Source organism: Mustelus asterias, chromosome 6, assembly GCF_964213995.1.
Source record: "Mustelus asterias chromosome 6, sMusAst1.hap1.1, whole genome shotgun sequence".
Taxonomy (NCBI): domain Eukaryota; kingdom Metazoa; phylum Chordata; class Chondrichthyes; order Carcharhiniformes; family Triakidae; genus Mustelus; species Mustelus asterias.
The window spans coordinates 94,643,285-94,667,415 of record NC_135806.1 but is presented as its reverse complement, the minus strand read 5'-3'; the positions used below and the strand labels follow the sequence as shown (position 1 = coordinate 94,667,415).

Here is a 24,131-nt window from a genome sequence, read left to right as displayed (position 1 = left end):
ATATTCACTTGCAGAATTTTGTACATAAGAAAGATTATTATAGTTTCACAAACCTTTAACAAATTTGTAGCAGTTTTAGTTTTGTCTTTTCTCATCGTCTCCCCCATGAACCAATATGTTAGTCCAAGATAGTGGTAATATTCTCCACAGTCTGTTTTTATTTTCAGAGCTTTATGGAAACTGTAGGGACATATGTCAAAATGTTATTTGGTTCTACATTTCTCGAAAATTAGGTCCATATAAAAAGTTAGGACTTTAAAGTTCCTTCCAACACGGAATATTTTGAAACTGTGGGTAATTTTGTCATGCAGTTGATTTTAATTTTCTTTCAGTTACCAGATAAGACAACAGTGAAACAGAAAACCACGGATTTGAGGTGATACCATGACAGTGATTCAGCTTTACATTGTGCCAAAATAATGAAAAATACAAATTTTATATTCATCATCTGAACCTCATGATGGCCTTTTCAATCCAAGACCCAACCTCAAAGCTTTCGGTAAGATCCGGTTAGGGACCAATAACATTTTGTTTAAAATAGTCAAAATTTGAGATTCAAGACACTTAAGAAAATAAAGCCACAAGATTCCATGTGTTTTGAACAAAATTAGATTTTAACTATACCAGGTCAGAAAGATGAAACAACTCACAATATGTCTTACACTCCAACATTCAGGGTTAACACAAGGTATGTGTGAATGAACAAACATACACCACAGTTTACAAATGTGACCAAAGCAGATCCCATAGATTTCTCAGCAAACAACCAGATGTCAGTAAGTACTGAGTCAACCAACCTCATTGAAACTGTCACCCTCACAAGGGACAGAAACTTTTCACTTTTGAAGATCAAGCTCTAAATTCCCTCAAAACTTCTCTAACTCAGAATGCTTCAATGATTGCACATCTCCAAGGGTTTCACTACGAGATAGATCGAACATAAAAAGATGTAATGCTTCAGTTATACAGGGCACTGGTGAGACCACATCTTGAATACTATGTGCAGTTTTGGTCTCCTTATTTAAGAAAGGACGCAAATGCATTGGAGGCCGTTCAGAGGTGGTTTACGAGGTCATTACCTGGAATGAACAGGTTTTCTTGTGAGAAAAGGTTAGACAGATTGGGCTTGTTTCCACTAGAATTTAGAAGAGTGAGGGATGACTTTATTGAAGTGTATAGATCCTGAATGGTCTTGATAAGGTGGATGTGGGAAGGATGTTTCCTCTTGTGGAGTCCAGAACTAGGGGGGCACTGTTTAAAAATTAGGGATCGCCCTTTTAGTACAGAGATGAGGAGAAATCTTTTCTCTCAGAGGGTTGTATGTCTTTGGTACTTTGCCTCAGAGGGTGATAGAAGTGAGGACCATTGAATATTTTTAAGGTTCATAAGGTTGTTAAGAGGTAGACAGGAAAGTAGAGTTCAAAACAAACAGATCAGTTATCTCATTGAATGGCAGAGCAGGCACAAGGGGCTGAATGGCCTACTTTTTCTGCCATTTTGTAGGTTTCTTCACTTTGTCCGAGACTCTTTCCCTGGATTTCCAAGTCTGCAATTCAGAAGCTATTTACTGGCACAATTTTAATTCTTTAATAGTCAGCTAGCTTCAGTGGACTGGCACTGCCTCTGCGTCTCGATTTCACCAAGCTCCAATCTCTACACAAAGCTATAAATGATTTTAAGAGTTTCTTCTGAGTCGTAGCCCTTTCCAGCACAGAACCAATGACCATCTGCTACCCTCTCAGCTCCCTAAGATTTCTCCTGAGCTCTATCTGCACAGAAAAATCAAACTGTTCCTGGGACTTCTCCTGAGATCCAACTACACAAAGCCAGCTAACATCAATGCTTTTCACCCATTACATATCTCTCCCAACAAACACATAAATTGAAATCCTTGAACCTTAATTCTTCCAATCTGCATGATGACATATCCTTTCAAGTTTTACTGAACCTCACTGCCAATATTCTCTAGCTATGTCAGCCCACCTGCTGTTTTATGATCTTACATTTCTAGCTGTTAACCCCTTAAGTTGACATGGCCCCAATATTTTAAGTGTACTAGTCTACAAGTTGCTTTATTTGTATTTATCCCATTTCCTTCAGTTAATTTTAATTTTCCCAGAATTAAAGATTACCTCCAAAATATTACTATGAACCATAAACTAGGTATTCATAATAGTATTTTCAACTGTCTTTAGAGACAGTATACAAATGGATATTATATATGGAAAATATCGGTCACAACATTCAACTTCAATCTCCATCAAAAACTCCTTTTTCAATTATCTTTATGGCATTAATGTTAAACATACCTGCAGGTGGTAGTGTGACACAGGATCTTTGATATTTAAAGTTTATCTGCTGTCAGAAACCACTAGTTGCAGTAACTATCTTGTGACCGACAATTTCTATTTTACATTGAATTTGAGCCTGCTGTGGTGCCACATTTAGCAAGCGATATCACTAATTTTGTAAACATTTGATGTCATAATGGCCACTTTGAGCCATCAATTTTCTTCTAAGCAACCTGTTCATCCACAGATTCCATGCTTACTCATGGTCTGTATCCCTGCTCTTATGAATAATGTAGTTGGCATCTAGCCCCCTCATCCAGGCGAGCCTTTTTATACTTCCCCAACCTCTAGTTATAAGAATTGAGATTTGAGAGTCCACAACTGCACAGGTGCTCCTTTGCAAACTTCACATCCCAACTCTGTCATATTTACATTTGAGCTTCAAGGCAATTATTGCATCTGTTCCAGATATTATTTAGGTTGTACTTTATGGTTGCTTGAATGGTACAGGTTATCTCCAGACTGTACTTTGAAAACAAGTACAAGTTTCCTAACAGTAATTGAATCCCTTATATTTCACTTAATACAGTTCAGTGGTACCCTTTCACAAAAGTATGCCATTAGCAATACAAGCTTCAGAAATATCTATTGTTTTCCTTGTTTCTGGTTTGCAAACCTCAATAAGATTTTTCATAACACAGAGCCAGTCAATTCTCGAAGTTGAAATACAAAATATATCACAGCCGAGAGCCTCACTTTCTTTTTAAATCAAACTTAGAATATCGAATTAAGAAAAAAAACCTTTGCTTTTATTTGGAAGCACAAGGCATGCTCAGGGTTAAATTACATCTCTTACCTTTGTTCTGCCAGCTCATAATCTTTTTGGGTATAACTAATAAGGCCTTGGAGTTCCCAAGTCTCAGCCAGGTCAGGACAAGAAGTTATAAGATCTGTTGCAATCTATCAGAATGGAGGAAAAAATATTTTATCTTCCAGTAAAGATTCAATATTCTAATAAATATCTGTATAACGCAAGTAGGTTATTGTTGACAGGAAGAAAATACTAAGATTTAAATTTTTTATACATCATTTTACTATAATTTAATTTCAGCACTAAAATTATGTTTTCCTGTTAACGAGGAATTAAATGTAAGTATTAAAAACAATAAGCTGTAGTTATACAGCAAATGACAGTTGCATTTAAAAAGTGGCAGTTACATTTGCAAAGTGACAATAATTGGAACATGAACTTAATGTACATTTGTGTATTATTAATTATGCAATTTAAAGCACAAATCAACCTGAGATGCTTGTTTCATCAGACCCCTGTTCAAATAAGCTTGGCCTTTCATGGCAAGTAGTGCTGGTTCATTGGAGTCAGAAAGCTGAAAAAGTAGCAACATCCACAGTATTACACAAAGATTAGTTGATTACTTTCTAAACTACCCATAACATCAATTCCTACTCCAAAGTAAATCCTGCTCAGCTATAGTAGAAACATAATTTAGTTATTTCTGAATTTATACAAAATAGCAGACCCTGCCTAACAACCAGTCAACCCAAGCAGTAAGGAGGTGGCAGAAGCAAATATATCTTCACCTGCGAGGATTTGTCTCTATAGAAACTTGGCTATAACTTCATACAGAAACTCAGACGTCCAACTTTCATTCGTCTCCAAAGAAACACAAGAGATAACCCATCTTTAAAAAAGGCCTGATTCAAACATTATTTTGCTACTTGTTATTAGGTTAATAGGCACAAATGCAATATTCATCTCTAGAATTCATCCTTTCATTTGTCTTGTGTGTTCAGTGTTTTCATTGTATTTACATTTCAGGGTACTGTGTGAATAAACATTTATCTTTACTCTGATTTAACCTAACCAGAAAACCTATCCCATGTCTATTATTAAAAGTCACAGCAATAAAATGGTTTTAAAACACTCCCTCTAAATACATATCTTATTGCAGACAACAGAGAAGTGAGGAGCAAGGGGAAAAGTTATTCCACCATCTCTCTCCTACCTGTAACACAGTATATTAAAATCAAAACATTAAGACAGAGTTCCCGAAAAGCAAAAAATTTCAATGGTGCAAACCCCGTTTCAACATAAAAAATGGTAGAAATCTAGTTCTGCAGTAAGAGATCCACTAAGGGTAAAATGATGTCTGCCTTTGTACCAGAAATTATCTCCAAAACCTCCAGATGTAATTTATAGTAATGTTAATAGAAAAAACATCAAGGCTTCGCATTGGAAACATAATGCAGGAATTTACAATGCTGAGTCATACCTGTTCCAAGATACCTGAGGCTTTCTGTGCATTATTTGGGTCACCAGATCTGACCATTGCTTCGACCTGTAAATGAAGTAACTTGTGTTTTTGCTGAGTGTTACCATCACGGACACTGCTTTCCAACAACTCCAGACCTAAGGACATGAATCACAAACATAAACTGAAAATTCAAGAGAACTTCAACTCCTATAATTTTGTTCCACCGAATACACGTATTTGTAAATTTACAGCTTGATGAGGAGATAATTTTCAAAAACAAACACAAGGAGCATTATGAATCTCATTTGAACCTGTGCAGAGGTAGAAGTGTCATGGTGCACCAATATGTTGAATTACAAACTTTTAGGACTTGGCTTGCTACTCAGTATCATCATCTTCATACAGTAGAAACTGGGTGCTTAATTTAGGTTTGGAACAATTGAGAGAGTGAGGGTGGAAAATGTTAATCCCACGCAGCTTCCAGAGGCAAATGCAGTGGTTCTGGTGGTTGTAAGTCACCTGCTGTCTTTTTGATTAAGGTTAAAGCATGAAATAAATCATCTAAATAATGCAAATAAGCAAAATATGAAAATTGTAAGAGTACATTGTGTTATTTTAATTTTAAACTGAATAGTACCAATAAACCTATATCTTTACATACATCTAAAATTGAAACACACTTTAAATTGCAAGTTTTGGATACTGTTGGGGGTATAGCCTCTCGGGAAAATGCCAGCAGCAACTGGGCCTGTAGCACCACAACTGGTTCTGCTGCAGAGCAGGGTCAGGCTAAGTCTAAGCAAGTGATAGTTGTAGGGGAGACTCAATAGTCAGAGGCACAGACAGGTGTTTCTGTGGCTGCAAACGAGACTCAAGGATGGTGTGTTGCCTCCCTGGGTGAGCAGATACAGAGCATCCTGAAATGGAAGGGTACAGACAGATGGCACTAATGATGTAGAAAGGAAGAGGGAAGAAGTCCTGCGAAGATAATTCAGGGAGTTAGATAGGAAGCTAGATAGGAAGCTAAAAAGCAGGACCTCTAGGGTAGTAATCTCAGGATTACTCCCCGTGCCACGTGCTAATGAGGCTTGGAACAGGGAGATAGCTTGTGTGGGAGGGAGGACTTTAGATATATGGATCACTGGGATGTCTTCTGGGGAAGGTGGGACCTGTACAAGGAGGACAAGTTGCACCTGAACTGGACGGGCAGCAATATCTTGGACGGAAAGTTTGCTAATACTGTTCGGGAGGGTTTAAACTAGTGTGGCAGGAAACCGGAACAGCATGCCAGTAAGTGTGTGGACTGGGGAAAAAAGTGAGACTGAGATAAACATAGCACAGAGTAAGAGCAGGCAGAGGGAAGCTGTGGGGTCCAGTGGGACTGGAGGTCTGAAGTGGGTTTGCTTCAATGCAAGGAGTATAACAGGTAAAACAGGTGAACTGAGAGCCTGGATTACCACATGGAATTATGATGTTATTGCAATTACGGAGACATGGTTAAAGGAGGGACAGGACTAGCAGCTTAACATTCTGGGATATCATTGTTTTAGATGGGACAGAAGGGGTGGGGGAGTTGCATTGCTGATTCGGGAGAACATCACAGCTGTGTTGAGGGAGGAATCTTGTAGTGAGGCGTTATGTGTGGGGCTCAGGAATAGGAAGGGTGAAATCTCAACGTTGGGAGTACTATAGACCTTCCAACAGCCCGCAGGAGACAGAGGAGCAGTTGTGTAGTCAGATACTGAAAAGGTGTGAAAAAAGCAGGGTAATTTCGGTAGGGAACTTTAACTGGGCGGCACAGTAGCATAGTGGTTAGCACTGCTGCTTCACAGGTACCTGGGTTCGATTCCCAGCTTAGGTCACTGTCTGTGTGGAGTTTGCACATTCTCCTTGTGTCTGCGTGGGTTTCCTCCGGGTGCTCCGGTTTCCTCCCACAGTCCAAAGATGTGCGGGTTAGGTTGATTGGGCATGCTAAAATTGCCCTTAGTGTCCTGGGATGCGTAGGTTAGAAGGATTAGTGGGTAAATATGTAGGGATATGGGGGTAGGGCCTGGGTGGGATTGTGGTCGGCGCAGACTCGACGGGCCGAATGGCCTCTTTCTGCACTGTAGGGTTTCTAAGATTCTAAGAACTCCCCCCCCCCCCTCCCCCACCCCACATATTGACTGGGACTCCATTTCAGCCAGGGGCTCAGATGGAGAGCAATTTCTTAGATGTATCCAGGAGGGCTTACTGATATACAGTATGTTGACAATCCAACCAGGGAGGGGGCCATACTAGACTTGATATTGGGGAATGAGCCAGGCCAGGTGATCAATGTTACAGTGGAGGAGGCATTTTAGGTTTAGCGACCATAATTCCATAAGATTTATGGTTGTCATGGATAAGGACAAGAATGGCTCTCGGGTAAGGATGCTTAATTGGGCAGGGGCCAATTACATCCAAATTAGACAGGAATTGGGGAATGTGGATTTGGAGCGGCTATTTGAGGGCAAATCCATGTCTGGCATGTGGGTGGCTTTTAAAGGCCAGTTGATTGAAGTGCAGGACAGGCACGCAAAAATCAAGGATAGATATGGCAAGATTCAGGAACCATGGATGGATGACAACGAAAATTGTAAGCACAGTCAAAAGGAAAAAGGAAGCGTAGAATGGTCTAGGCATCTAAAAACTGACAAAGTCATTGAAGAGTATAGTCAAAGTAAGAAGGAACTTAAATGTGGAATTAGGAGGGCTGAAAGAGGCCATGAAATGTCTTTAGCAAACAGGGTCAAGGAGAATCCCAAGGCTTTTTATGCATATATTAGGAACAAGAGGGTAGCAAGAGAAAGAGTAGGCCCACTCAAGGACATTGGAGGGAAGTTATACATGGAGCCACAGGAAGCGAGTGAGATCCTTAATGAGTACTTTGTATCGGTATTCAACGAGGAGAAGGACATGACAGATGTTGAGGTCAGGGATAGGTGTGAGAACGCTCTAGAGGATGTCAATATATTGAAGGAGGAAGTATTGAGCATCCTAAATTGCATTAAGGTAGACAAGTCCCCGGGGCTGGATGGAATATATCCCAGGTTACTGCAGAAGGCAAGGGAAGAAATAGCTGGGGCCTTAACAGATATCTCCATGTCCTCTTTGACCACAGGCAAAGTTCCAGAGGACTGGAGAATAGCCAATGTTGTTCCCTTCTTTAAGAAAGGAAGCAGGGATAATCCAGGAAATTACAGGCCAGTGAGCCTGATGTCAGTGCTGGGGAAACTTTTGGAGAAGATACCGAGGAACAGGATATATGCACATTTGGAAGAAAATGGACTAATTAGTGACAGGCAGCATGGTTTTGTACAGGGAAGGTCATGTCTCACCAACTTGAATGCGTTTTTTGAAGAGGTGACAAAGGCAATTGATATGGAAAGGGCTGTGGATGTAGTTTACACGAACTTCAGTAAGGCGTTTGACAAAGTCCCACATGGCAAACTGGTACAAAAACTAAAATCCCATGGGATTCGGGGTGGGCTGGCTAGATGGATACAGAACTGGCTTGCTTATAGGAGACAGTGAGTAGCAGTGGAAGGGTGTTTTTCAGATCTGTAGCTAGTGGTGTTCCGCAGGGATCAGTGCTGGGACGTCTGTTGTTTGTAGTATATATAAATGATCTGGAAGAAAATGTGGGGAGTCTGATTAGTAAGTTTGCAGATGACAAAAAGATTGGTGGAGTTGCTAATAGTGCCAAGGATTGTCAAAGAATACAACAGGATATAGATGGATTGGAGACTTGGGCACAGAAATGGCAGATGGAGTTTAATCCTGACAAATGCAAAGTGATGCATTTTGGAGGATCAAATTTAGGTGTGAATTATACTGTAAATGGCAGAACCCTTAGGAACATTAACATACAGAGGGATCTGGGAGTGCAGGTCCACAGCTCCCTAAAGGTGGCAACACAGATGGCCAAGGTGATTAAGAAAGCATATGGCATGCTTGCCTTCATCAGCCGGGGCATTGAGTACAAGAGTTGGGAAATCATGTTGCAGCTATATAAAACCTTGGTTAGGCTGCATTTGGGGTCTTGCGTGCAGTTCTGGTCACCACACTACCAGAAGAACCAACACTGAATATTTTTGTTCCATAAAACGATAACACGAACTAGCTGTTGCTTTGAAATCCTTGCTGGACTCAGGGTTTGATTTGGCTCACTTAATTACATTATATGTATTGCATTTCTGGTAAAGATAGAACCATTCTGACAATTTGAGGACCCATTCTGATACATGTTTCTCAAGAACAGGCAGTTACTAGTCCCTATTCTTGGGCATCTTCTTCAGGGTGGGTCCTTTCTTCCATTCCCTACCAGGCTTTCACCAACACTGAATTCCATTGCTGCAGCAGTTATATGATGAGTTTGCAAATGTTATGACTTTTAGTTTAAAATCAGCTTCATATTTCATTTGTTTTGTTGGAAGACTCATTTTCCTTCATCATTCAACATTCGCAGTCTGCTCTGTATAGGCATGTCTTAAACCCCCGCATGAATTCACAACATATATCACCTGTTTGGTCCTTTGTGTCCACGTATAAGGTACCAGTAAGTGAAACAAACATTTGTAAGATGGAAAATTGAGTCTGATTACTAATGCAAGCATGGCACATTGTGGTTCGACTTGTAAGTATATGCAAAACATGATTTTCAGGGCTGGATAAATGGGGTCATTAAAATGCCCTGATCTCCATTACTTAAAAAGGTACAAATACTTCTTAAATAAGGAAGGAAAATGAGACAGAGGTACAGCCAATGAGACATCTGAAAAGAAAAATGAGCAGTGCAAACAAATAAACAATTACAGGAAATGAAAAATGTTCATTTTTATCAAGGAACATTGTTACAGGAGATCAACTAGTACATGATCATTTTTTAAAAATCCAAACAAAACAATATGTCCTACCCTGACTGCAGGAGCTAATTGTTTCTTCGTACTTGTGCATCAGGAGTTGGATCTTTGCCAGATAAAACCATGCTGCAATTGCTGACCGTGTCTTCTTTAATCCTGAAATGCAAGTGATATTCCTCTAGATCGCTTAAAAGGCAGAACAAGTAGGCAAAACAACTTATATTCATATAGCATTTTAAAGTAATGAAATGCTCAAAGTGCTAGTATGACACCAATGTACGCAAGGAGATATTGGGTCAGGTGACCAAAAGCTTGGTCAAAGTGACTAAAAGTGGAGCGTGGCAGCACAGTGGTTAGCACTGCTGCCTCACAGCATCAGGAACTCGAGTTCAATTCCGGCCTTGGGTCACTATGTGTGGAGTTTGCACCCCTGTCCGCATGGGTTTCTTCCAGATGCTCCAGTTGCCTCCCACAGTCCAAAGATGTACAGGTTAGGTGAATTGGTCACTGTAAAATTGCCTTTTAGTGTCCAAAGATGTGTAGGTTAGGTGGGTTAGTCATGGTAAATGAGCAGGTTTTAATTGGGGGGGGGATAAGATGCTCTTTCAGAGGTCAGTTTAGACTTGATGGGCTGAATGGCCTTGTTCTGTTCTGTAGGGATCCCATGATTAAAACCAGGGATGTTTGACAAGGCGGAATTAAAAGAGTGCAGTTTACTCAGAGGAATTGTGGGGCTGGAGGAAATTTCAGAGATAGGAAAGGTCAAGGCCATGGAGAGATTTGAAACGAGGAGGAGTATTTTAAAATCAAGGCACTGCTTAACTGGGAGTCCATGTAGGTCAACAAGCACTGGGGTGTTAGGTGACCAGGACTTGGTATAAGTTAATACAGAGCTTTCGATGATCTCAAGTTTGGACAAGGTAGAATGTGGGAGACCAGCCAGGAGTGCATTGAAATAATCAAGTCTGGAGGCATTGAAGATACAAATAGGAGGGAAAATAATCAAGAGTTTTAATAAGCACATTCATCCGTTATGTAGGGAGTGTATACAAGTTCTAGAATGAGAAGCTCACAGGAATAATCATACATAGCAAAATACTGAAGTATGGTTATATAGCCTCACTTTTTTTGAAATCAAATTGCCAAAAGATACAACTATAGACTGCCAACTAACCCAATCATTAATAGCTCAGCTGGTGCATGCAAAGAGAAAATAAATCTGATCAACAAGTACAGAATGGACTTGGCACTAGGGAGTGGGTGTGGAGGAATGCCCTATTCAAGTTTTTGCAGCTGTCTGCCTGAGAGAGGACATATCCTTGCCATGTTATAGGATTCTGAATAATTCACAAGGCAAGATACCCTTCAGCTACCATTCCACTATATTCCAATTTGTAAACTAACAGAACCAAAATTGCAAAATGTTTCAAATTTGACTTGCTACCAATGAAAATTTGATCACATAATGCCCAAATTGTACATCTGCAATTGAAATTGATTGAGGCTTGTAAAATTGATTTCAATTTGTTATAAATAAATCTGGTGACTTTCTATATTTTATTTGGAGTGAACTTGTTGGTTAATTAGAAATTAACTAACTCAATGTTGGATAATGAAATATATTTCCACTTGTATACTTTACAAGTCATCCAGGAGGAACTCAGATTACTAGTGTCGGTTCCCAAATATTGATGCTATGAGCTAAGTCTTCCAATTGCACTACTACAAACAGGGCAATTGAACCATACTATCAAAAGGAGGTGTGTAACATTGTTGCCACAGGAGATTCAGAAACACCTTAGATAAATCAAGAAATTTGTACACAGCATACCTGGGCCACCCAGTCCCAGATACCCACATCAGGAACTCTCAGATTACATGCACCATTGACAAATAACATGAAGTTATCCATACTCTGCTCAGATGACTTGTTTTAACTCCCAAATATTTTCATTTTTCACTTCATCCTTTTTAAATGAACCTTCCAAATAATTTCAGTTATGAGGATAGATTGGAGAAGTTGGGAATATTCTGCTTGGAGAGAAAGCCAAGAAGGGATTTGATAGGGCTGTTCAAAATCATGAGAGGCTGGACAGAGTAGATAGGGAGAAATAGTCCGGCTCGTAAAAAGATTAAGAACAAGAGGGCACAGATATAAAGTGATTTGCAAAAAAAAAGCTAATGGGATGTGAGAAAAAACTTTTTCACATCAGGTATGGAATACACTGCCTGTAAGTGTGGCGGAAGCAGATTCAATTGAGGCATTCAAGAGGCCATTAGATGATTACTTGAATAGAAACAACGTCCAGTAGTAGGGGGAAAAGGCAGGGGAATGTCCCCAGGTCATAATGCTCGTTTGCAAAGCTAGTGCAGACATGATGGGCTAAATGGCTTTCTTCTGTTTTATAACAATTCTGTGATTTAATTTAGTGTTTGCGAACATGCTTTCGTATGTATATGTAACATGTTAGGACAATTTTAAGCTCAGAGCCAGTAACCATTAGAAACTGGTCCAATACATATCAGGAAAGATGCTTATAGCTGGTACGATCTCATCAATTCCAAATCTGGACTCATGTAAACCTAGGACCCAGTAAAATGTATTCACCTAAAAGTCATAATCAACAGGCCCATTGTAAACACAAATCCACACTTAAAATATTTTGCTAGATTAAACAATTATTTTAAAAAGAAAAAGAGCACAGTTACATTTTCAGAAATCACTGAACCGGAGACATTATCTATAGTATATTACACTTATCTGATAGATTTCTTACCCCACAAGCTTAATTCCCCCCAACAATTCACCCCAAACAATTCACCCTAAAAGAAAACTACCTTTGGTTAGGTTCTTTGCTGCTTCGTCGTATTTCTTTTCTTGCATAGCTTTTATCCCAGCTCCAATAAGCCCTAGTCCATTTGTTGGTTCCATTTTATTAAGTCTTGAATAACACTGAAAAGCTTCTTCACTAAAGCAGTCTGCTTAAAATAAAGGAATAGCGTAACAGAATCCTTCAGTAATGTAGATTACACACTGCTGCAAACTGGATAAAAAGGTTAGCTTTCTGGTAGTGTCATGTCCAATCTTCAAACAAAGGTATCCTCATTATGCGGCATGGACAAGTTGGGCCGAAGGGCCTGTTTCCATGCTGTAAACCTCTATGACTCTATGCTGTAAAAATTTACCACCAATAATACTATTGATGGCAAACTCCTAAAGTATATGAAGAACACTATGATTGAAGAACAACTATTCTTGCAAGGTAGCATGTTTAGAAATAGTACCAATTACAAAAGCACCATTGCAAGTGCTACTAGATCAACCAGACACATTAATGATCACACTTGAAATGTTCAAAGTTAAAACTTGCTGATCTATCAGTTTTAAAGGACAATCTAAATTGGAATATTTTCCTGTAATCTGCGCTGTGTTCCCTGCAATGATACAAATCCTATAAAACAGTGCTGTTTCAATAAGTTTCATTCTTATTCTTTCCAAAGCATTTTACCTTTTGAAAATTGAAAATGTCGTCTCCAACACGACAACATCATTTTTATCTTCAGGAGGATGGAAAGTGCTGGATTTGGGACATTGTCGTGGTGGGTGCCTGGAACTCACTGCCGGGGGAGGTAGTGGAAGCAGATACGATACATGAATAGGATAGGAATAGGGGGGATATGGTCCCTGGAAAGGTAGGGGGTTTTAGTTCAGTTGGGCAGCATGGTCGGTGCAGGCTTGGAGGGCCGAAGGGCCTGTTCCTGTACTGTAATTTTCTTTGTTCTTTATTGTGCACCTTCCCATACTTTGCACTTAGTTGCAATGACACACACGCACACACTAAACTAGTACTGCCCAAGGGAAAGCACTCTCTCCCTTCTATCTCAATAATGTTCCCTTACAGCAAACACCAGACATTGGGGCGATCCAGGACGTGTGTGAAAACGGGAGAGTTCAAATCTGCTATCATATTCACTTAGACCAAAAAAAACCCTCAAAAATGGTTTCTCGCCTGAAGGGGGAGCGGGCAGGACTTAAATCACCCGAACGCTGGCTGAGAGCAGCAGAGGGCGCAATTGCACACGTGCAGGTCTCCAGCAGAAGTCTGTCTCTCAGCCTCTGCCAGCCAACCACAGCACCCCCTAGCTACCGCAGGAGGGGGGAGCCACGGCTTATCGCGACCCCCCCGCCCCCCTTGCCTGGACCAATCTACCCCATTACTCCCCCCTCGCACTGATCTCCCCCCCCCATCGCCAGTCCTGATTCCCACCCGATCGCCAGAGGGACATCCAATCCGTGGCCAGCCCCAATCACCCTTCCCTCCCCCCCACCAATCCCTAATGCAGAGTGGCAGCGGGTCCCCCCTTCTCCACCCCCACTGATCCCAAATGCATAGTTGCAGAGGACCCCCACCCCCTCCCTGGTCTGGCCCCACCACCACAATAGTCACCTTGGCACTATCAGGGTACCAGGCTGGCACTGTCCAAGGGCGCTCCTCCGCCCCAACCCTCCCATCCCCGCCGGGGGCCTCAATGGCCTCCGGTTCTACCAGCGAGGCCATCGTGACTGGTCCCCGTTGCTGGGGACCAGCTACGATTCTCGCCAAAAAGAATCTCTCCTGGAGAGGCCAGAGAGGCAAGTGAGCCCAGACAATTACGTCCTGGGCTCATTAAATCAATACTAAATAGATTCAAATAATTTATTCAGCCTCGTGCCAGAAATGGGTGCAAGGGTAACCTTGCCGGATATCCGGTGCCAGTAAGATCGCAAGGCGAGAAATCAGGTGCGAACCTGATTTCTTAGCTCTCTCGCGATCTTACCGGCTCGCCCCGCCCATCAGCCGGTTGGGCACAACGGTAAGAATGTCCTCATTGTCTCACAGTATTAGTTATGAAATCCCTCACTTCTCACAATATTGACCTTTACTGTTTCTCTGTTCAGGACTGACAATTTTTGTCAAATAATGGGCAATTTTATGAGGCGCTAAGATCTCAACCAGCAAGTATCAACCATATAAACAGAAACCAGAAAAATAATTACCTGTCTGGATAAAATGCATGCTGAGCACTTCTAGTGAAGATGATGAATTAGGATACTGGGCTAGTAAAGCCTCACAAGCTAATTTTAGTTTGTCTTCTTCATGCGGCAGCTGAAACAAATGTTTTTAAAAAAGTTATATGGTTCTATTTTCAAAAACACAGTTTTGATTTTATACAACCTTGACAAAAGTAAAATAAAGCATTTTCCAAATATTGCACTGGAGTTGGTGAAGTTGAAAATTTGTAAATTAATTATTGCTGAAGAGATATGCTGTTATAGCTTTTCATTTTGCACTCATCCAGTCAGATGCAAGGGTGCCAAACTTCAAAGGGAACAAGCATAATTGCATAAGAAAAGAGGTGCTGGAAGGATAAAGTATCTCAAAATCTTGAGAAACAGGTAAAGCTAGCCATTTCCAGTTGCTGCAATGCAGTGGCAACATAAGTGTTTTTCATTAATAGTAAGAAGTCTCGCGCCAGGTTAAAGTCCAACAGTTTATTTGGAATCACAAGCTTTCGGAGTTGTGATGAAGGAGCAGCGCTCCGAAGGCTCATGATTCCAAATAGATCTGTTGGACCTTAACCTGGTGTTGTGAGACTTCTTACTGTGCCCACCCCAGTCCAACGCCAGCATCTCAACATCATGGCTTCCACTAATAGGATGCTGCCATCAAGTCAAAAAAACATATGCCTACCACACAAATGAGTAATGTGGTATTTGAATTTCACTGCCATTGCAATGCCAGGTACATAGGCTTTACATCACAACAATGGGCAGATTGTATCAGACAGCACATCCCTTCAACTGTTCGCAATAGGTCAAGAACTGATCATACTCAATCAACAAGTGCTTGCAAAATGCAGAACATAGTATTTGCAACTGGGCAGCACTTGCCTAACAATCCTCGTTGTGCCAAGAATTACACTAACAATTTACAATCATCAATTTGGCTCACAATATAGATCACTTATACTTGTTAGAAGCTATATAGTTATTTGCAGGGACCTGTCCTTTGCAGACAGAAGGAATATGTCCAGACATTGCACCTTCTCGGAATAAACAAAAGCATGAGGGACAATAGTGCCCCGGTACATTCGCCGTGGCACCCAAGCCCGCAACTGGTACTACCAAGAAGGATAAGAATAGCAAATGCATGGGAACACTACCACCTCTTAAGTTCCCTCCATGTCCCACAGCATCCTGACCTGGAAACAGTGTTTTCTTTCATTGTTGCTGAGTCAAAATCTTGGAACGCTAACGGCAAGTTTGTTTGATGTCACGGGCCTTTGGAGCACTGTTCCTTCCTCGGGTGAGTGGGAGTGATGAGGGAGCGGCGCTCCAAAGGCTCATGATGCCAGGTGGACCTGTTGGACTTTAACCTGGTGTTGTGAGACTTCTTACTGTGCCCACCCCAGTCCAACACCGGCATCTCCACATCACAATATTCCAAATGGGGTCTGACCAGAGCCTTATAAACTGACTCAAGAACAGCTTCTTCCCTGCTGCCATCAGACTTCTGAATGGACCTACCTCGCACTAAGTTGGTCTTTCTCTACACCCTAGCTATGACTGTAACACTACATTCTGCACTCTCTTCTTTCCTTCTCCCCCTACGTACTCTATGAACGGTATGCTTTGTCTGTGTAGTGCGCCAGAAACAATACTTTTCACTGCATCCCAATACATGTGACAATAATAAATCAAATCGCCCCTCAGTGTCCAAAGATGTGTAGATTGGATGAATTAGTAAGGTAAATTTCACTTTAGTGTCCAAGGATGTGTAGGTTAGGTAGATTATCTCATCTTAAGTTGATCTTTCTCTGCACCCGAGCTATGACTGTAACACTACATTCTGCACCCTCTCCTTTCCTTCTCTATGAACGGTATGCTTTGTCTGTATAGCACGCAAGAAATAATACTTTTCACTGTATACTAATACATGTGACAATAATAAATCAGATTAAATCAGATCAGATCAGCACTGTGGGACTAACTTCACTACAAAGACTTCAGCAGTTCAAAAACGCAGTTCATCTTCACCTTCTCAAGGAACAATTAGAGATGGGCAGTAAATGCTCATTTTGCAACTGATAACCATATCCCATGAATGTTTTTTTTTAAAAAAGCTTACTTTTGATAGAAATTTAATGTAGTCAGTGGAAAGCTTCTGATGGTTATCACTTGGAATCTTGTCCATGGATGAAAGGACATTTTCAAAAGCAGTTATCAACTACACAAAGAAGAGAGAGAATTAGCAATACAGTGAGAACAAAATTAAGAAAATTATATTTATAAAACATCTTTCACAACCTCAGGATGTTCCAAAGTACTACAGTTACTTTTGCAGTATAATTATTCATATAATGTAGGTAAAATCAGGAGTCAAATTTCACCTTGGGGAAGTTCCACAAACAAAGAAATTACATGATAATCTGTTTGAGGTATTGAATAAAGATTAAATGTTAGTTAGGGCAATGAAATAACTCCCCTGCTCATCTTCACAACGTGGCATATGAGATGGCAAATGGGGCTTCAATTTAATGCTTAATCCTAAAGGTGCTCTGACAATGTTAGTCTAGATGGTATGATCAAGTTGTAGAGTGGAGTATGAATCCGAGAACAGCTTTCTGACTCAGAAACAGGATTGCCACCACTGAGCTGAGGCTGAAAACGTACTTACAAATGAAAAAAATCATTTAACAATAATGAATTACCCTAATCTTTAGTTCCTATTTAAGCTCTTCAATTCTATAAATTACCTTTTCAAACTCTATGTTGTAAGACCAAAATCAGATTTATTTCACTATCTTGAAGCAGGTCTTTCAATCTCATCTGAAAATCTTCTCTCTAAACGGCACAATTTATGGTGTTTGTTGGTTTAATGTGAAAACCTGTCTCAGCAGTTATAATGGATTTTTGCTGATATAATGGATCATTGTAATAAGTCATAGAGGTTTTACCTCTGACTCAGTGCATGTCAATAAAAAAATTTCAGTTAAGGGTGTGCACTGTATCGACATAATCCTGGAGGGTCGATCACACAGCATCCAATCACATGACACCGGCAGTCAGTATGCAAAGGTACTTACTGCCCCACAGTTTTCATGCCACCTACACAAGTAGCTGACACATACAATTTGTAAAATTTGGATTGTAGTTTAATCTTAGTTTGCAATATCAAAACTCATATTGATTACATATGAGTGCAAGTACTTGGAATGGAGCACCCAAGAAATAAAACTCTATCAAACAACCATCATGGTCAGTAATCAGACTCTGCATATTTCAATGCTAAAAGTAAGAAAATAGGTAACTGGCCAAATACCTGAGAAGATCAAACAATATTACTGAAGAGGAATTTTCAATGGCTAGATCTCTCTCGGTAAGGCCCATTTAATCCATTTGCAATATCTTGAAGAAAACCTTTGTCTCCTTTTTCCAAGATTAAATTTAAATACTGTTCTACACTTTTGAAATTATTTTTTGAACTGTAACATTTTCCATAATATATGTAAGCATTCAGCAGCGTTTTTGGTTCCAACTGACCACTTATTTCTGTCAACAGAATGGCTGTCAAATGAAGAAGAATACCTTATTAAATTCAGCAGCTTCTATTGCGGCTGCCTGCCAGTTCCTTCCAAAACAATAGGATAAGTACAACTATCATTACATTCCAGAACTGCAGAACAGATCACATTAAGATTGGGACTGGGGATAATTGCATTGAAGGAACAAATCAATGAACAAAATTAATTATTACTGAGGGTTTCCTGGTTCACCTTTCAAGCCCATCTCTGGCCCACAAGAAGTGAAAGTACCCAGGGGAAACAAAGTACTTTTCTCCTGGTTTTCCAGAATGGGAGACTAATCCCAAAAGGGTTTTCTTCTGCAGTTTTAGCTGCTGTATGAAATGGTTCATGGTTTCCAAAAACAGAAGCCATATATTTCAATTCTGTTCAGGAAGACAACTGAGTAAGCTTTTTCCCCCAAAGATAATTTTCCTTAAAAGATGTAAAATATGGAAGTTTAAAATTAATACAACAGCTTCATGTAGTATATTATTCTTTGAAAACTTTTGAAGGTAATTACTGATAACAGACATCTTGAGGGATCTTTACCAGTTGGTGGGTCTCATTATCCTGACTTTCTACTTTGTCTGCAAGCAACTGGATCATCTTCCTCCATAATTGATGAAGCTCTTGTTTACCAGCTCCATCGTGTTGTTTTAGCTGTATCAATTGACTCCATGTTTTGGCAACCTGAAATAGAGGTACTATGAGGAATGAGGGAAATACAGATCAAGGAGATTGAGGGGAATTAGGGTTACTTTACAAAGATTAACAAGTAATTATAAATGTAGAAGATTGCAAATATTTATGATTTGGTAACAGCATTCATCAGGAAAATGGAGCAAACTGAGTCATAGAATGTTACAGCACAGAAAGGCCCTTCGGTTCATGCACCAGCCAACAAGCACCTATCTATTCTAATCCCATTTTCTAGCACTTGGTCTGTAACCTCGTATGGTTTGGCATTTCAAGTGCTCATCCAAATGCTTCTTAAATGCTGTGATACTCACAGAAGAATTAAACAGGAGACTAGAAAAATTTAGAGCTTGGAATGTGGAATTCTCTTTCTCAAACCATTGTTGGAACAGCATCCAAAAATTTTCAATAGGAACTATGTGGTTACAAACAAAAATATTAAACCATATGGTGAGTGAGCAGAAGAATAGGATTAGACAAGATGGTTCAAGTTAAAAAGCAGGAGAGAAAATGTAATAGGGCAGCTGGTGTGGCTGTGTACTATAACTCCCTATGGATAGGAGGGACGCTGTTGCTACCGACTAGAAGCTTAACTGGAAAAGCCAAATCAACGTCATGGATATAATATCAGAACAGAGACTGGATACTCAGCTCATCTCCTGACAACACAAAGTCTCTGAATCAACGACATGGTATAATTTAGGAATATTATGGATTACTCACCATTCACCTAGCTCTGACTACATTCAAAAAGCTTGCTAACCATATTATGCTACACAAGTGAAGGGTAGTGTTTAATTGCCATTCCCCCAGACAAGCTGTTCCAGTACAGCTACAACACTGGCATCTATGCAGCAAAGTGGAAGATTGCCCAGACGTGTCCTGTATATAAAAAGCAGGACAAATCCAACATGGACAATAACAGCCCAATCAGTCCCCATTATCAATGGAGTGAAGGAAGGAATCACCAAGTGTTAGCAAACAGCACTTGTTTGAGTAATAACCTGCTGACAAATGCTCAGTTCGCACTCTACCAGGATCATTTAGTTCCCAACCTCATTACAGCCTTGGTTCAAAAGAACTGAACTCCAGAAGTGAGAATGACTGCCCTTGACAAGGCAACATTTGAAAGGGCGGCACAGTGGTTAGCACTGCTGCCTCACAGCGCCAGGGACCCAGGTTCAATTCCCAGCTTGGACCACTGTTTGTGCAGAGTCTGCACGTTCTCCTTGTGTCTGCGTAGGTTTCCTTTGGGTGCTCCGGTTTCTTCCCACAGTCCGAAAGACATGCTGTTTAGATGCATTGGCCATGCTAAATTTTCCCTCAGTGTTCCCGAACAGGCGCCGGAATGTGGCGACTAGGGGATTTTCACGGTAACTTCATTACAGTGCTAATATAAACCTACTTCTGACACTAATAAATAAGCTTTAAATAGGGACAGCGGTTGTGTGTTAAGAGTGTTGAGACAAAACAAAGTCAATAAACTCTCCCAGAGAGAAAAAGCTTGGTGTCTCGATTTTGACTTTACCAGCCAACTTGGACGTGTTAACATAGAATTAGAGCAATTCGCTTGATTGACCCCTATACCATTGGACAAAGCCCCTACCTCTGCTGCCACCAATACATTGTGGCAATTCACTAAGTTTACTACAACAGTCCCTCTCACTCTATTAATCTTTGCACAAGAAGAACAAGAGCATTGATGTGGAAATTCCATCATCTCTATCTCCCCCTCCAAACTGTACATCTTCACTGTGTCCATCATGACTGACAGATCCTTCACAATCATTGGTCAAGATCCTGAAATTTCCTAGCACCATCAGGTAAGAACCATCACCACAAAGTTCAAGACGACGGCCTAATAACACCTTCTCAGGCAACCAGGAATGAACAGTAAATGTCAGCATCACAAACATTCTGATTGCAAGTAAACAAGAGCAATTATGAGTTAGCAAGGTGGGGGGAGAGAAACTCTATTTTCTGCAAGCATTTTATGCTGATCTTGCCAATGTGCTAAATTGCACTGATATTCCATAGCAAAGTAGAAAACACACTTACAAGTTGTTCCAATCCACAGAAATCTCACCTCTAGATATTTCTTTTCTTGATGATAGAGGTCAACTAACTTTAGGCAGACTTCATGCCATTTCTGTTTATCTGAACTGTAAAATGGGAAAAAAGTATGTGAAATGTTATAGGCATGCTGTCAAATAATCTATAGAGCACTTGAAAATAAATTACACCAGCAAAGGAATTTGGTTGGAGGATGGAAAAGCAAAAGAACTTGTACATGGGAACATCATAAATAGGAGGAACCATTCAGCCCACTGAGCAGAATCACCATTCAAACAGATCTTGACTGAACATCTACCATAATGCCACCTTTCTTTACAATCCCATATCCCTTAGTTTCCAGAAATCTATTGATTTCTATTCTGATCATATTCAATTATTGAGCTCCCACAGCGCTTCGGGGGTAGAAAATCCCAAAATTCACCATTCTTTGGGTGAAAACATTTTCTCCTCATGAATGGCCTACCCCTCATTCTGAGACTGTGTCCCCTGTTACAGAACAATTATAGGTAATTATAATATGGTCTAAAACACTAGTACTGTTTCATAAAAATGCTTCCAACTAATGTATAATTAGTATGTTTGTATTATAATACAATACAAAAATCTTCTTCCTCCATGAGTCAAATTTAACCAAGTTCTTGCAAATGAAATATTTTCCAGGGCATTTTGTTTTTATCCACGATATATGCTCCCAGGGCAGAGTCATTTTCTCACTCATGTGCCAAAGAAAACTGGAAGAGCCTGAAAATTTCCCCATCCCTAATAAATACGTTTAAAACTTCATACGATCCTGAGCTACACCAAGTATGCTTACCCTCATTTTTTTCCAATCTGTTTTTAACCTCTAACACTTTGAAATTGCTCACATTTTAATCAATGTAAGTTGGTCCAGAACATCAGCCAGTTCACTTGAATAAATTCAGTTAACTTGTGAGCATTGATAAACTCATGAAAAAAAAAATGTTGTAGTTGTGAGACATGTAAAATTATTACAAGTTAATCTTTTCAATTTATTAGTCTGGCCACAGGACTTCCCAGATAACAAGGGAAGGTCTTATATTATCAATACTGCCGGGCTATGAAGGTGGACAGAATGTGCAGAATCAAAACATCAAATCTGATGCCACATAGACACTCCGGGCCCTATTATACCATTTTGATTATAAGTGCTGGGCGGACTTACAACTGAGAGTGTTTCAGATCCGACTTAGACGTGTTCTCAGGCACCCCCATACACACACTGCCTGAAAAAACATCAGCAATTCCGAATCGCGCTGCACAAGGGGCTTAACGTGCCCAAAATCCTGCAGCTCCGATCGGCGCCTCCAACCGCACGTGCACAGAAAATAAAATGCTAGAATGCAGCGGCTCCCCTGCCACATTGCTCCCGGGCCGGGTAATGCCTCTCCCTAGCCCCCACAGACATTGCCCCACCCCCACAACATTATTAGCCCCCTTATTCCCCCCACCCCCTCCTGCCACCAGACCGATCACGGGCCCCTCCCCCCCTCACCGATCTCAGGCAGAGTGGCAGCGGACCCCTCCTTCCACCTCACTGATCTCAGGCAGAGTGGCAGCGGACCTCCCCTTCCCCCTCACTGATCTCAGACTGAGTGGCAGCGGACCACCCCCTTCCCCCTCACTAATCTCAGGCAGAGTGGCAGCAAATTCCCCCCCTCCCCATCACCCTCACCGATCTCAAGCAGAGAGCCGTCGGAAGCTCAGCATTTACCTCCTCATTAACTGGAGCGCCCGAATCGGACTTTTGTGAAGTATGTCTGTTTTGCGCGGATTCTGAATGGGCGAACATGGTGATAAAGGTGGAAGTGTTGGTAAGGTTGGGCGTGCAGTCCATTAAGTTAATTTAAATGCATTTAAATGGCCGTCGTGCCCATTTAGGGCACGATCCCGATTGCGGCCATTTTCAGGCCTTGATAAAGGGGGAACTGGTGCGGAGGCGGGCACAGATCGTGCTTCTCACCTTACGCCCGACTTTACCAAGTTTTTGCGCCCGCAAACGGGCACAACTTGATGGTAAAAATCAGGCCCACCAGGTGCAGTTCACAAAGTTATGTTTGTGACTTTCCCATTCTGGCCAAAACTGTTCCTAATTTTGAGAAAATGTCTATGCAAGCCAGCAAATCATGAAATTTCAATTTATTGTACAGACAAAGTGGTACGGCTACATGCATGAGGCACCACTACAATTGTCACATCACAGGCATATGGAGACCTTTTCTTTTTTGTGGAAGAGAATATCCAAAGTCTGGATGGTAGACTTTAGAACAACCAAATATCTATATAGCAGGTGCTCCTCCCAGTCTGTGAATTAATTCCAAAGTGTTAAAAGGGGAATCTGAAACCATAGGAATTGAATCATATTGTTTGCTTTGGCAATAGCTCTGAGGAAATTGGCAGGTTTTATTGATAAATCAGAAGTAAAATCCCAGTAGTCAAATTTGGCAATTTATTCCATGAGAAACTAAAATATAGGATTTAAACAAAGGTTTAAAACCATAATTTGAAGTCACACTCCCATTTATTTGTACACTGGATAACTTGCCTGAAAACATTTCTTAAATAAGAAAAGTTGGTTTTGAAGCAAGATATACGATAACATGAGTTCAATAAATTCAAATAGGTTACCTTTCATACAATTTCATTAGCTTTTGGTAAATTTCCAACAACTCATGCTTATTGTCAAATGTATCATTCTTCTCACACAGATTTAGCAACCCCTGAAAAGAAAACAAGACATCATTATCTTCTAATTCATTCTCATAGTCCAATCACAAATAAAAATGATTAGACTATACAAAATAAACTGCATTGACATTTTTATTCATTTAACACAATTATTGAGTAGAGGGAGTGGTGGATGCTGTTGTATGCCTCAGACACAATCAGGTTGAACCAGACTATACACCACTTGAGTCTTATTCAACCTAGACCGCACACATGATCCTATAACCAACCTCTCCATCACAAAAATATCTTCTTGCACCACCATATTACCAGTCAACATGGTTACGACACGTCACTGAAACTGTCATCCATGCCCTTATCATCTCCAGACCTGACATCCTATCCTGTACCAAGTCCCACTCGCCCATTACCCACACCTTATTGCGGCTCCCTGTCTCCCAAGCCCTCATTTCAAAACTCTCAGTTTAGATCCTCCTTGGCCTATTAAAATCTTCCAAAAATATTTTGAGGTATTAGATGAAAGACTGCTAAGATATAATACTTTATGAAGTGTTGAAGGTCTAAGGTTGGATGGTACCATCTGGATGACATATGGTTCA

The 24,131-nt window shown here is 40.6% G+C and overlaps 1 protein-coding gene across 5 annotated transcripts in view; it reads right to left on the bottom strand.

The window, feature by feature from the left end:
• The window catches only part of skic3 (SKI3 subunit of superkiller complex), a 108,942-nt gene that overhangs the window by 66,796 nt on the left and 18,015 nt on the right, over positions 1-24,131 (bottom strand). For all 5 annotated transcript variants that reach the window (XM_078214771.1, XM_078214770.1, XM_078214772.1 and 2 more), the window contains exons 4-14: positions 23,473-23,564; positions 20,837-20,912; positions 18,604-18,744; positions 16,617-16,715; positions 14,486-14,594; positions 12,286-12,426; positions 9,502-9,603; positions 4,583-4,719; positions 3,593-3,676; positions 3,148-3,251; positions 54-180 (exon numbers count right to left, since the gene is read on the bottom strand). In XM_078214771.1, coding sequence (XP_078070897.1) covers positions 54-180; positions 3,148-3,251; positions 3,593-3,676; positions 4,583-4,719; positions 9,502-9,603; positions 12,286-12,426; positions 14,486-14,594; positions 16,617-16,715; positions 18,604-18,744; positions 20,837-20,912; positions 23,473-23,564 — 1,212 coding nt within the window. The remainder of the gene's footprint in view (positions 1-53; positions 181-3,147; positions 3,252-3,592; positions 3,677-4,582; positions 4,720-9,501; positions 9,604-12,285; positions 12,427-14,485; positions 14,595-16,616; positions 16,716-18,603; positions 18,745-20,836; positions 20,913-23,472; positions 23,565-24,131) is intronic.